The 13800-nt window shown below is 45.2% G+C and overlaps 1 protein-coding gene across 1 annotated transcript in view; it reads left to right on the top strand.

The window, feature by feature from the left end:
* MICAL2 (microtubule associated monooxygenase, calponin and LIM domain containing 2) overlaps nt 1-13800 on the top strand; it is a 117643-nt gene that overhangs the window by 78516 nt on the left and 25327 nt on the right. Inside the window, exons 27-31 of the mRNA XM_057418220.1 lie at nt 44-159; nt 458-633; nt 1732-1806; nt 7441-7538; nt 9705-11064. Coding sequence (XP_057274203.1) covers nt 44-159; nt 458-633; nt 1732-1806; nt 7441-7538; nt 9705-11064 — 1825 coding nt within the window. The remainder of the gene's footprint in view (nt 1-43; nt 160-457; nt 634-1731; nt 1807-7440; nt 7539-9704; nt 11065-13800) is intronic.

Here is a 13800-nt window from a genome sequence, read left to right on the forward strand (position 1 = left end):
AAGGTAAAAATGTAGTGTTTTGTCCCTTGTGCCTTGTTTCTAGGCCAATTACAGTATTGCAAATGCTGTTTACCTCTCTTCATCCTGGTGTACAGCCTTGCAGGCAGAAGGACCCATCCCTGCTAACCAAGAAGTGGTATTTCACCAAAGTTTGTCTTGGTAGCAGTTTGATTTCAGGTGCTGAAAGTAAAGGTTGTGGGCATGAATCCAGGCAGCAGAAGTCTGATGGGAATAGGTGTAGCTCAGCTGTGTTGCACCTAGAGCAAATTACAGGCCTGTAATAATAGCAGTGAAAAAGAGCAAAATGAGGATGCTGACTCTGGCTGCAAAAACACCTATTTCTCTGTGGCCTGCATTGCTGTCAATGCTTGCTGCACTGAAGGGGAATGAATACCTCCATGCCATGCATCTTCTGAAATGTCCTGCTTTCTTTCCATCTTGCCCTGTTACCCTGTAGCTCCGAGCTGGAGGAGTCTGATTTTAACGGCGACTCATCAAATTCGGAAGTGAACGGAGGACAGACCTTGCTGCTGGAGCTCCCCACCTGCCCGAGCCCCGTCCAGAGGTGGGCATCGCTCACCAGGAGCTCTGTGGCAGTGGAGGAAAGCCCCAAAACATCCAAAGTTGCTGATGGTAAGCAACGTCCTGACCTGAGGATGCTCCAGCAGCCTCTCCTGAGGGATGAAGTCAGGGATGGGGGGAGTGGAGACTGTTGCCTGCAGTGTAGCCAGGTTGAACCTGTTAAAGATGTCTTCGTTTGGGGGTTTCTACCTTTCGGGCGCTGTAACTGAAACACCATTTCCAAGATGCAGTGTAACCCAGAGTACTTGTGCCTCACCCTTAGATTGCAGGGTGGGAAGAATGTTTTCCTACTGGTAAAAATTTGGGATGTTATTGGCAGTATCCACAGTGTTGCCTAAGGAAGGGCGATGTTGGGAAGCAATAGAGAGTTCTGCTTGGCTAAATTAGTATTTCTACCAGTAGCTGCTTAAAAATTTTGTGTCAGGTGAAAGCACAAAGGATGTAGCTAGCAGAGAGGTGGGGAGAGGTTTGGGAACAGTCTGCTTCCAAATAGAAACTCATTTCTGGAGCTGCGGAAGGTCAGAACTAAAAGATGTGCTAAAAACAGCCGAAGAAATTGTTTTGCAGAAAATAAAAGGCCATCGGCATTCATTTCTTCCCATGTCCCACCACCCCCACATCCATATATGCATTTTTAATACAAACAGAAAAGAGGGGATTTCATACAGCAATTTAAATTGACTCTTCAATAATGGAGCACTTGTTTAGGGCACGAGAAAAAAAGGACAGCAGCAAACCCTAAAGTGTGCCCAGCAGTGTGTGGTGCCATGCAGCCACTGAAGGATTTTATCCTTTTTCTTCCGCAATTCCATGTTCTCCTCCACACCCAGCTGCTGACACCTTCCTCCCTGCAGTCGCTTCCTTCCCACCATACCAGCCGGGTTATCTAGATCTTCACGAGCAGCTTGGCTCTCAGAAGGATCTACGTGAGCTCCTTCCCTCCGAGCCTGTCCCTGCCTCCCGCAGCGGGGCCGGTGGCGGGTGCGCGCTGCCCCCTCCCGGCCGCCGCGGCTGGGAGAGGGCTCGGGAAATCACGGCTCGGGTTTGGAGGTTTTGTTGTCGCCGTTGTCCGCGTGCCCCTCCTCCCCTTTTTCCCTCCTCTGTTTTTGCTGTGCTATCTGACCAAGTGTTTTTCCTGTTTCTGTTCAGCACTGCAGAGAGCCAACAGTTTTCACTCAACCGCGTTAAATAAGTATCAGAATTGGAGGAGAAAACTCCAAACGAGTGAGTGAAGCCCGAGAAGCAACTGTGTCTTGAATTTGTGCTGTCTTCTCTGTTCTGTCTCTTAAATATGCTTCTCCTCCTTTCCTTTGGAAGTTTTGTAATTTTGAGTCACTACACAAGAAAATAGAGATCTAAAATGCACCAAGTACTTCTTTTCCCTTCTGTAATCCTCAGAAAAATCAAATTCCCCGTGTGGCTGTTCCCTATATTATTACATGCATCAGCAAGTGGTGTCTGCTCTAATTCTCCAAGAAAATGCACCCCTATCCCAGAGCCATGTATTCTCTGTCTAGCCCTACCTGCACTGATTGCTTTTGCTCGGGTGTAACATTGGCTCTAACATCATGAGTATCACTTATTAGGGATGCTCCTGGAGGTGCCTATTTACACTCAACTACAGGTGCTCTATCAATTCTTTTTTGTTGGAAAAAAGAAACAGGTGATGTTTCTAGGTTACAAAAAGGGAGGGATTACTAACAGCCATCCCAAGAGGTGACTTGGTGAACATAAGTGTTACTAGTTCTTGTCCTCTAGCAGTTTGACTTGGTTTGGGCTGACCCATCTCTGCCCATGCACAGGAATGCAGAGATTTCGACAACAATTGGGTCTGCCACTGCCAAAACACAGTGCAGTCACCCCTAGCAGCTGAGGCTCCATCAAGGTAAACTTTCTCCTGGGCTGCAGTCCCAAAACAGGCTATCCATCCTTGGTCACACCTCTGCTGCTCATAACAGGGCTGCCTGCCTGCCGTGGCACAGCCCCTCTGCAAGCACACACAGTGCCTGCCCAGTCCCCGCTAAGGACTCACAGGTACCTGCCAGGATTGATTATACCAGTATGGGAGCTGGGTGAGCTTACCAGGATCCCAGATCCTCCCAAAAGCTTTCCTGTCCTTGCTAAGGACTCACAGATACCTTCCAGGACTGATCATACCAGTATGAAAGCTGGATGAGCTTACCAGTATCCCAAATCCTCTCCAGACTTCATTAGAAATGCAGTCATAGCTGTTAGACTGGGGTGTTGACAGCCTTAAGTATGAAACACGAATGTACAGCAGTGGAAGGAAGGGATATGAGGACGTGACTGAGTGCCACAGTTTCTGGGCATGGAGACAGTGGCTTTTGGGCAATGGTGGTGACAGCAGCTCTTTAATCCTGCCCTCTGCAATGAGGGGGTTTTCTGCTGCTGCTCAGAGTACCAGTTGTCTTTAGAGAAGTTAAGACTCTGCTCCCAAAACAAGTAGGAATCCTGTGTGTGTTACAGGACTCAGAATTCAAGCAGAGGCATTTGGGCTTGCTTGATTTGAATGTACACCAGGCTTTAAGATTATATGCAAGTACCCACTATGGGATGAATTTTTATACCTCAAAAGAGGAGACAAGCTGCATCTCTCCTTCCTGGCACAGGACTCGCCTCAGTCAAATGCCTGCAGGTACATGCGAGCACTGTCACCACCCACCCTTGGAGGCTCCCAATGCCAGGCATCTCGGATTACTCTGCAAATCTCGGTAGGGAATAAACAGGGCTATTTCACAGTCCTGAAAGGGTGCTCTCACCAAGCTTACCTTCAGCAGACCATCCCCTTTGATGGGCTGTTACCAGAGAGGCAGCAGTCACAGACAGATAAATGGGTCTTGATGGGGCTCTGTTTCCTAGGATTCACAGTACCTCTGAGTCCTGGGGACTTGCTGTGCTCTGAGAGGCCTCTCTGGAACAGCAAATGGAGTCACGGAATCATAGAATAGTTAGGGTTGGAAAGGACCTTAAGATCACCCAGTTCCAACCCCCATGCCATGGGGAGGGACACCTCACACTAAACCATGTCACCCAAGGCTTTGTCCAAACTGGCCTTGAACACTGCCAGGGATGAAGCATTCACAGCTTCCATGGGCAACCCATTCCAGTGCCTCATCACCCTCACAGTAAGGAACTTCTTCCTTATATCCAATCTAAACTTCCCCTGTTTAAATTTGAACCCATTACCCCTTGTCCTGTCAATACAGTCTCTAATGAAGAGCCCCTCCCCAGCATCCTTATAGGCCCTCTTCAGATACTGGAAGGCTGCTATGAGGTCTCCAAGCAGCCTTCTCTTCTCCAGGCCGAACAGCCCCAACTTTCTCAGCCTGTCTTCATACAGGAGGTGCTCCAGTCCCCTGATCATCCTCGTGGCCCTCCTCTGGGCTTGTTCCAACAGTTCCATGTCCTTTTTATGCTGAGGACACCAGAACTGCACACAATACTCCAGGTGAGGTCTCACAAGAGCAGAGTAGAGGGGCAGGATCACCTCCTTCGACCTGCTGGTCCTGCTCCTTTTGATGCAGCCCAGGATACGGTTGGCTTTCTGGGCTGCGAGCGCACACTGAAGCCGGCTCATGTTCATTTTCTCATCGCCCAAGACCCCCAAGTCCTTCTCTGTGGGCCTGCTCTGAATCTCTTCTCTGCCCAACCTGTAGCTGTGCCTGGGATTTCTCCGACCCAGGTGTAGGACCTTGCACTTGTCATGGTTAAACTTCATAAGGTTGGCATCAGCCCACCTCACAAGCGTGTCAAGGTCCCTCTGGATGGCATTCCTTCCCTCCAGCGTATCAACCGAACCACACAGCTTGGTGTCATCAGCAAACTTGCTGAGGGCGCACTCAATCCCACCGTCCATGTCAGCGACAAAGATGTTGAACAAGACCGGTCCCAACACCGATCCCTGAGGGACACCACTCGTTACTGGTCTCCAGCCGGACATTGAGCCATTGACCACAACTCTTTGTGTGCGACCATCCACCCAGTTCTTTATCCACTGAGTGGTCCATCCATCAAATTGATGTCGCTCCAATTTAGAGACAAGGATGTCTTGTGGGACAGTGTCGAATGCTTTGCACAAGTCCAGGTAGATGACATCAACTGCTCTACCCCTGTCCATCAGTTCCGTAGCCCCATCATAGAAGGCCACCAAATTGGTCAGGCAGGATTTCCCCTTAGTGAAGCCATGCTGGCTGTCACTAAGCACCTTGTTGATTTTCATGTGCCTTAGCATGCCTTCCAGGAGAATCTGCTCCAAGATTTTGCCAGGCACAGAGGTGAGACTGACTGGTCTGTAATTCCCCGGGTCATCCATTTTCCCCTTCTTGAACATGGGGGTTATATTTCCCTTTTTCCAGCCATTGGGAACTTCACCTGACTGCCATGATTTTTCAAATATGATGGACAGTGGCTTTGCAACTTCATTCATCAGCTCCTTCAGGACCCGCGGGTGGATTTCATCAGGTCCCATGGACTTGTGCACGTTCAGGTTCTTAAGATTGTCTCGAACCAGATCTCTCCTTCAGTGGGAAGGCTGATCCATGCCCAGGATGGGGAGGGAGAAAAGTCTCATGGCATCTTTGTCAATTATACTTATTACAGGTTTGATGGGAGGAAAAAAGAATCATTGAGAGGAAAGAAGAGAAGACTGTGGGTCACTCTTAATTTCAACTCATTTCCGGCTTGTTCTTAGCAAGGACATTACCTAATCGTTTCCTAATTCATTTTCCCATCATTTTATTAAAATCTTCCATGTGCCTAAAGGGCTCTAGAGGGAGCTACAAGCCTTTGAGAGGGAAGCAATGCACTGCGTGAATTTGAAACTTCAAGTATGCTGTTAAAGCGCATGTAAAGCACATTCAGTGTATACTGGGAACAGAATAAACGCTTTTTTTTACTCTCTGGAGGATCACTAAGTCTTAGTTTTTATATTTAATCCACTTAATGTTTGGTTATAAGAATTCATATGATCATCAGTCCCATGAAAGAAAAAATCCGTCTTCTTTTCGGACTTATTTCCCAAAACACGTATGTTTCATAAACAGCACAAGGTACGTGGCCAAGGAAAGGAAATCGGTATCATAGTTATATTGGCTGAAAGGCTCAGAGCAGGATATTACCTTTCAAGATCTTTAATCCCTATCCCATGGCCACAGGGAATACTGTGTTCCTAATTTATCTTGGTGACTTGGAGCAGCTTTTGGGTCAAACAGATCATGATGGTGCCCTAGGGAGCTGCTTTTTTTTTTTATTTTAGATCCTGTTTTGAATGTGAAGCTGCAAATTCAGCGTCTTGGTGGGAATAAATCCAGCACTGGAATAGGTTGCCTGGTGATGGAGTCTCCTTCCCTGGAGATATTTGAAGCTGTCTGGACACAATCCTGAGCAGTGTAGGTGACCCTGCTTGAGCAGGGAGGTTGGACTAGATGACGCTCGGCGGTCCCTACCAGCCTCAACCGTTCTCTGAGTCTGTGAAAGCCAGCAAGCTATGGCTTTGCATGGAGCAGTGCTCCTGCATGTGCAGGTCCTGTCTGTGTAAGCACATGCACACCCACAGGAGCTGTTGTAGGGAACAGTTGTTCCCATGGGCATGTGCCGCTTCCCCGCTGACCCCTGGCTGTGGGATTTATGCCCTTGTTGGTGTTATGGCTGTTGCTGCTGCAGCGGTTGTATTTCCCCTGCTATGCTGAGTTATAACATTTGCCTGTGTCAGGGTTTTAGTGGATCAGGCTAAACCTGTTTGGCTCATTTATGCAGGTGATGGTGGGATTTTTTGTCCTAATTCTTGATTTTCCTGTTTTCCCATGACTTAATTCACTTTACAGAACATAAAGGTCATCCCCTGGTTGCTAGTCCCTGCAGGAGTTCCTTAACGAACTCCAGTTCATCATTTCCCTCTGCTCTTGACAAAACATGACAGATTTAATCAAGATTGGGAGCAAATAGTTGAGACACTGAGAGGAAAGGAAAGTTGGGCCTCTCTTCCTGGCTTGTCTCTTCTAAAGTCTGCTGTCTACTTTCTCTGGTGTGTTGCTTGTGTCCTTACGCATATTTAAATTCCTATGTAGAAGATTCAAAGTTTGCTTTTGGAACCTTTGTGGGTTTCAGAACTAATAATTGGGAGTTAATAATTCACCTATAAATATACTTGTCATCGTTTGTTACAGCTTGACATGGTAATATCTTGGCTCACGGATAGTTTTGTTCTGTCCAAAGATTATTTATTATGTAAAGTTCCCACAGGCACAAATATTAGAGAGCCCCCCTGACTCCCTACTTTTTCTTCCAGCAGGTCTATCGGTGCTAGTTTTGGTTCAAGGCCTCTAGCAATTAGTTCCCTTGTCTGCTCCTAGGAGAGCTCCCAGCATGCTGTTCTGTTTGCCTGGCTTGGGAGACCACAGGATTATTTCTATCCTTACTGCCTGCAGGTGGTTGCATGTCCCATTCTCTCCCATTCTGACAGACAGCCTTCTTGGAAGTCATCCATTTTCTTCATTTCTCGGAACTGCCCAAAGCTTCCAGAGTTGCTGGTTGTTTTGACTGCCTCTGCTTTTAAGGCTGGTTTTCCAGAAAGTTTCCCGGAACTCTAAAGCCGTTTTACTAGGTCCAGCCAAAAAGTGGATGCAGTTCAGGACCACTGCTAAAAATACCAATGTGTGTTTGGCACAGCATGCCCACACATGTGAGTGAGGCCATAAACTTCATTACTGAAAGGTCAGCTCTTCAGGTACAACTGTGTCCAGATGACTGTTTAACTTTCTGTTCTTGTTCTTTAATTTCAAACTTCATTTAAGACAAAACCAGTATCAATGTGATGGAAAAAATGTGTGTCTTTGGCAGGCTTCCCTCTACTGTGCAGCAAGAAACCTGGGCCACATGGGAAGGACAGCTCAGCCAGCTGTCAAAATGGTCCTGGAGAGAATCCCTCCCAAACACAGGTACAAAGGAGAATTGCGTAGAGCAAAACACATGTAGCTACTGTTGGGTATCTCTGCTCTCAGCAGGCTGTCTGAGCATCCTCTGCTCTTTCAAATGGTTTTGATCCTCACACTAACCACTGAAGTTGGAGTTATGCCTGTGCTGCACAGAGGGAAGAGACTTTGATGCTCTGATGGATTAGCCATTCCCAAATCATGCACTGAAGTCACATTTTGCTGTGGGACTCAGACCTTGATCGCACTGGGAGTTAGTCACTAATCTGTTGCATCAGTCAACATATAGGCACCACCAGCCTGCCCTGGGATTTTCTTTGTGCCACAGTTTCTGCCCAAAGGAGAGGAAATCCCCCAAACCTCTGTTCCCTGGTGCTCCCAAGCTGCCTGTTGGTCTGTGTGCTCGTAGGGTTGGATGGAAATGTGGCATGCTGGCAACGTGGTGGGGTGCAAGGGTATCACTTGGTTGCTGTATATCACTGGGCGAAAGACAAGTGCCATCACCAGCCTTAGGGAGTAAATACAGGAGTCAAGCTAAGGGCTCGCATAATGACAACTGTAGGAAACCTGGTATAAGAGTCTGGGGTATTTCAGGCTGTTACAGCCCCTAGAAGTAGGTGTTCCTGTGTCTGATGTTTATTCTTTGTGTCTGGTGGGCAACAGCCTTTCTTAATTTGCAGCATGCCCTTGGCTCCACACCTCCCACAGCTCAAGAACATCCTCAGCTTCCTTCAGGACCTAGGTTTTCCATTGCATTTTCTGAGGTTTTAAATTTATGGGGTGTTTTAGGCTCGAGGTATGGTGGGGCTGCTCTTTGTGCAGTGCTGCAGCAGGAGTCGTGACCTGCTGCATCCCAGGCAAAGGGCAGCACGTCCCCTGGACTTGGAGCTGGGTGGAGTGGGAACCAGCTAATGTCCTCCTCGTGCTAGCCAGTTGTCCTCACCCTTGGGTTAAACATGATTAAAATTGCTTGACCTCAGGGTCTGCATTAGAAAATAATAAAGTCTCCCACGTCCATGGTGGTATTTGAAATGCGGTCCAGGACAATAGGGCCAGGAAGGGACTGTCCCATGGGAACAGAGCTGCACAATGCTGCTTCACCACGCTGCGCACGAGGAGAGGTGACTCTGCAGCTCCCACTCCAGAAGCAGTGCTTAGCAGCCTTAATCCTCTCTCTCTTTAGAATAGAAATAAGAGGGTGCTCATTTATTTATTAGTGTTTCGCATGTTTTTCTGTCTGAAATACTGGCCAATATTAACTTTGGTCAACAAATACAACTGTGAAACAGGGTAATCATTATTTCCTTACTTCCCATGTTTCTGGGAAACAAGAAGTCAGATGGATTAGCGGCTTCACCCATGTAGATTTGGGAATCTGGCACATAAATAGAAACAGGAATTGAATCTTTGCACCATCCATTATCACATAGCATTGAGGTTAAAACACCTCCATTTTTAGAAAGACAGAAACCCCCAACCCTCTAGTTTTGATGTGCTGGCTAGATAATGTGGTCATTTCTCCTTGTTACTATCTCCAGCAGAAGATTTCAATGGCTAGGGTAATGAATTAAAACTTTAATTAAAGGAAAAGTAGTCATAAGAGAGAACTAATTGAATTGTTTAAAATTACTGTCTTACATTTAATGATCTTTTCTGGGTCAGGGTCACTTCGTACTTATGCTATGTAAACATGCAATATTATAGAAGCAGTTGGAAAGATGGCTGATGGTCTCTTGGGCTTGCTGGAAACACTAAGGTAATGCAACTGGAATGTACACAGGAGGAAAGAGCAGATCTGTTCTTGTTTGTTTTCCTATAGATATAGGACTATTTCTTTCTGAGGAAAACACTGAAGGCACTTCGTAAAGATATGACAGGTTCTTAATGTGAATGTTATTTTTAGACTATTAATATTTCCAGTAAGATTAGATCTCCACTCCTAGGGAAATATTAGCCATTTAGGGAGAAAAACTTTTCTTACTGTATTGTCATCTAAATAAGTATATACATTATGCATATATATATTAGATATATATACATGCATATATATGAGTATATACATTAACTAGTATTATGTTAAGATTAAAATTTATGAAAATATTACATGAAATAAAAGATAAACTAAACTATCTTTTTCTATCCCTAAAATATTCTTTTTCATGCACTTCACAGTTGGCTCATAAGAAACCACCGGAAATCACAAGAAGACATTTCAAACCCTACAGCCCAGTATTTCAAAGAAAAGAAAAAGCCAGAGAGATGCATGAAGACATCCATGTCTATGTGCCCCATTGTTCTCCTTTTCAGAGCAGTACCAGAGGTTCCCCATGGACCCCTCCTGGGAATGGGACACTGGCTGATTTTTCTGAGGCTGAAGATACAGATAGTGACAATGGGACATACAAAGCCCAGGGCTGGAAGGAAGAAACCCAGAAATATACTTCTGAACCAGAAGATATTATTAGGAAGACAAAAGTGCTGTCATCTCTGGATTTGCAGGAGAAAGATGGCAAAAATACAAGGCACCCAGAAGAAAAGCTTGAGCAAGAACTAAAGGAGGCAAAAAAGAGGCCGGTGCTATGTGCTCAACAGCTGCCCTTGTCATATGATTCTAACAGGACAGACTTAGGCAGAACTAGCTCAGGGTATCAAAACAAAGGAGTGCTGTGGACTTCACAGGAGAACAATGCTGACTGGGCAAAAGTTGTGTTCAAACAGTCTGGTTGTCCTGTGCCTCTCTTATTTGCTGATGATGCTCCATCAGCTTTGCCAGTTAACACAAAAGATGCTCTGAGGAGTCCAGATGTAGTTGCCAGGGAGCTTGCAGCTGGCCCACCAAAGTCACCACTGAAGCTCATAGCCAATGCTATCAAAAGGTCCGTTTTTGAGCCTCTGACCTCATCTTCAGAGGGACCAAAGCAAGACTCAAACAGCAAAGTCAGAGTCTCCTCAGAAAAAGGTTTCTTCAGCCTCCCCAGTACTCCTGGCTATTCCCTAAGCCAAAGGAACAGTAACAATAGCTGGGGAAATAACACTCAGCCACCAGAGCTTAAAGCAGGGGAGTGGGCAGGAGAATATTTAGGAAATGGGAGCAATTTCTCAAATTCATGTAATTTTTCTGTTGTCTCTGAAGAGAGATCTCCAAGGGGTTACAACAAGGAGGTATCCTTCCCAGTTTACAGTTCTCACACCAGGTCTTCCCAGACAGCCAGTATACCTCAGAAATCAACTTGCACTAGGATGGAGGATGTTCCAGGACTCCTAGAAAAGTTTACCTTCAAAGATACTCTTCCAGGGGCTCCCATGGATGACATGTTTATCTGTAATGAAAAGTACCTCCTTCTTTCATCTCCAGAGCCCAAGAACACCCCCAAGGACAATCTGAATGACTCTGCACAGAAGAGTAGTCTTGGGTCCCTCTTTGATAGACTGAGAAGTAAAGTTCATGACAGAGAAGGGAATTCCTTTGTGTCATTTCTGCCTTTTGTGAGGGACCATTCTCCAGAAACCAGGCTCTGTTATCCTTCCACAGGTGAGGCCCCAGTTGAATTATTATTGTTATGATGATGATTTAATAGCAGCTAACATTTAAAATATCTCTGTGCGATCACGCAAACACCTATCTGTTGTATGCTATGTTTAATTTGTAGTTACTTTCTACACATGAAGACTTATTAAATCTATTTTTTTGGTTAAGGTTTAGGACCTGCTTCTGGTTTAAAGGAGCAGAATGGATTTGCAAGCAGCACACAGCTTGCTGGCCCCAAGTTTGGTCTGCTGCTTGATGCTGTTCAAATATGTTTAGGTCAGACAAATGTGCTGGTCAAGGTGGAAGGAGTGGTTTGGCAGCGGGGTAACTGCTGCTGTGACCCTGGGTGTGTGGTGGTAGGGGGACTGCAGCAGACAAGCAGAAGGACAAGCACTGAAAACTCAAGTGCAGTGCAGAGTACATTTGCTACTCTTTCCATGAGGAGCTCAGAGGCTGAAGCAGTATGTTTGCAACAGCAAGCAGCTGTGCTTTGTGTATGTGCTTCCTCAGCAGGTGTCTCTTCAGCTCTGTCTACTGTTGTGTGACCAAACTGTAGAACTGCTTTAGGGACCCTGTGGTTTCATTAATATGCCCTTGTTCTTTTATGTGAGAGGAGATATAGCTCCTTACTGACCTACTCTGGCCTACTTGTGAGTCTGGGCAGCGATTAAAAGGCATCAATTTTCATGTTTGCTTGGAAGAGCAAAGTTAGTACTAAAATTGCAGTCCAAGCTCAGAAATATTGATGTCAGAGACAAAGAAGAGTCCAAGTAATCTGAGCATAGGCTCAAAAAGAATTAAGTGCAGTACAGTTTCAGGTCTGAAATATAAGGTATGAGAGCCTTACCACTGTGATCCATCTTTCCACTACTCCATTGGAGAAAGTCAGTTATTTAACTATAACCTATTGAATTTTGACTTACCTGTTTGTTTCTTACTTTATTAAATTACAACCCAAACTGTAACCCCAAAATTGCTGCTGTATTGCAGCATTAAAATAACAATCTGTATATAAAATGTGAAGTCACTGAAGTTCCCAGTAAGCAGCCAGAGCCTTTTTGCATCTTTTTTGCTTCAGAACTACTGCATACTGAAAGAGACTTGATAATTAATATTGATTAAATATCATTGAAATTGATACAATAACTCCTGTTCTTATTCCTGAATGTTTGGATTGGATTCTTGGGGGCATCCTTTACCTAACAACTCACAAAACTAGGCATCCCCATTGTGCCAGAGTATGCTAAGGACTGCACTGAACCCACAGAGAGTTGCTGGTGTTCTCACTAGTCATGCTGTGGTCTTAAATGGGGAGCTTTTTCTGAGTCTATGAGTAGTCATTATCTATCAACTAAGTCAAGCTGACTTGCTTTTAACAAAATGTATTACAATAATTGGTATGTGGTGTTCCTATGAAAATGGGAAAAGCTCTTGTTAGGTTTGAATATTGCTTTGCTTTATTTATGTTTTAAATATTTTGGAAAACATGCTGGTTTAATACGTGTTGCTTTCCTCTGCTGTGCAAGCCAAAACAGGAATGATTAAATTATTATAATTATTGAATATAAGCATTGCAAAGTCTGTTCAGAGGAAAAAATGCAGCTTTGATCTAGCCATTTGTCCAGGAATCTGTCATCCTCAGTGTTTCAACATTGAACCTCTCTGAACTTTTTCAAACCTTAATATTTGAGTAAATTAAACTCATAAAAGAGCCAAGTCCTGCTTGACTCTCTCAAATGGCATTTCTGTCTCCTACTGGCACTTGTCTGAGGCTCAGGCTTGGCAAACTTCATGAACTGATGGTGAGCTTTAGCCCACATTACGTCATTATTTTTCTCTCTTGAAATTTACCATGAATCTCAGAAAATTTCTTTTCTTTAAAGAGAAAAAAATACTCCCAGCATCTGGCAGAAACCAGTTTAATGAGGCTCTTTCTCATACTCCTCCTGGCTCTTTCCAGTAGGGCTTTTCTATCCTATTTGAGGCCAGACTCATTCTGTGCAAGTATGGTGGGTCTCACATTACACTGGTGTTTTCTCCCTCAATAGGCTGCTGGCTTGTGGAGCCAAAGAATGAGCTGGGTGATTAAAGTGCAGGGCTTGAGATGAGACTGGCTGAGCTCACTGGGGAGTAACCAAATGCTTAGAAACCACTTCCAATTTAAAAAGCTCCTGAATTGAAAAATGCTTGGAGGCTGGGTGAGTGTCACAGGAGGAATCATGTATGACTCCCTGGTGTCTATAGTGTTCCTTTAGACATCCACTGCTGGGCAGCCTGGAAGGACCATCAGTCTCGCTCTACCCATCTACTTCTGTTATGTTGCTCATCTTTTCTTACACCTTATCTTAGTTACGTTACCTGCAAATACACATCACAATGTCTATCCTGTGCTTATGACTTCTGCATTACAGACCCAGGTGTCTGTTCAAACTAAAACTGTATTCTGTCCTTCTGTCACTTCCTGCCAAGTGTCCAGCCACCAGGACAGCATGAGGGTCAGCATGAGGAAGCAGAGATCTTAATTGCTCAGAAGCAGATTACCTGTAGCTCAAACTTATGCCTGCATTACACCTTCCATATGGGTCTTTCCAGCTTCTGATATCCAGACCTGGTCTAAAAGCTTTCAGGCTAACACTTCGTAAGAGCCATTCCTCAGAGCCACTTGGCAATTTTGGACTGTGTAGAGGTCCGGCTGCACAGGCTACCTGTGCGGGACATAGACAAATCTTACTGAAGTAA

This window comes from Pezoporus wallicus, unplaced genomic scaffold (assembly GCF_028554395.1).
Source record: "Pezoporus wallicus isolate ANWC-B61680 ecotype Strahan unplaced genomic scaffold, APGP_CSIRO_Pwel_v1 contig_2025, whole genome shotgun sequence".
NCBI classification, from domain to species: Eukaryota; Metazoa; Chordata; class Aves; order Psittaciformes; family Psittacidae; genus Pezoporus; species Pezoporus wallicus.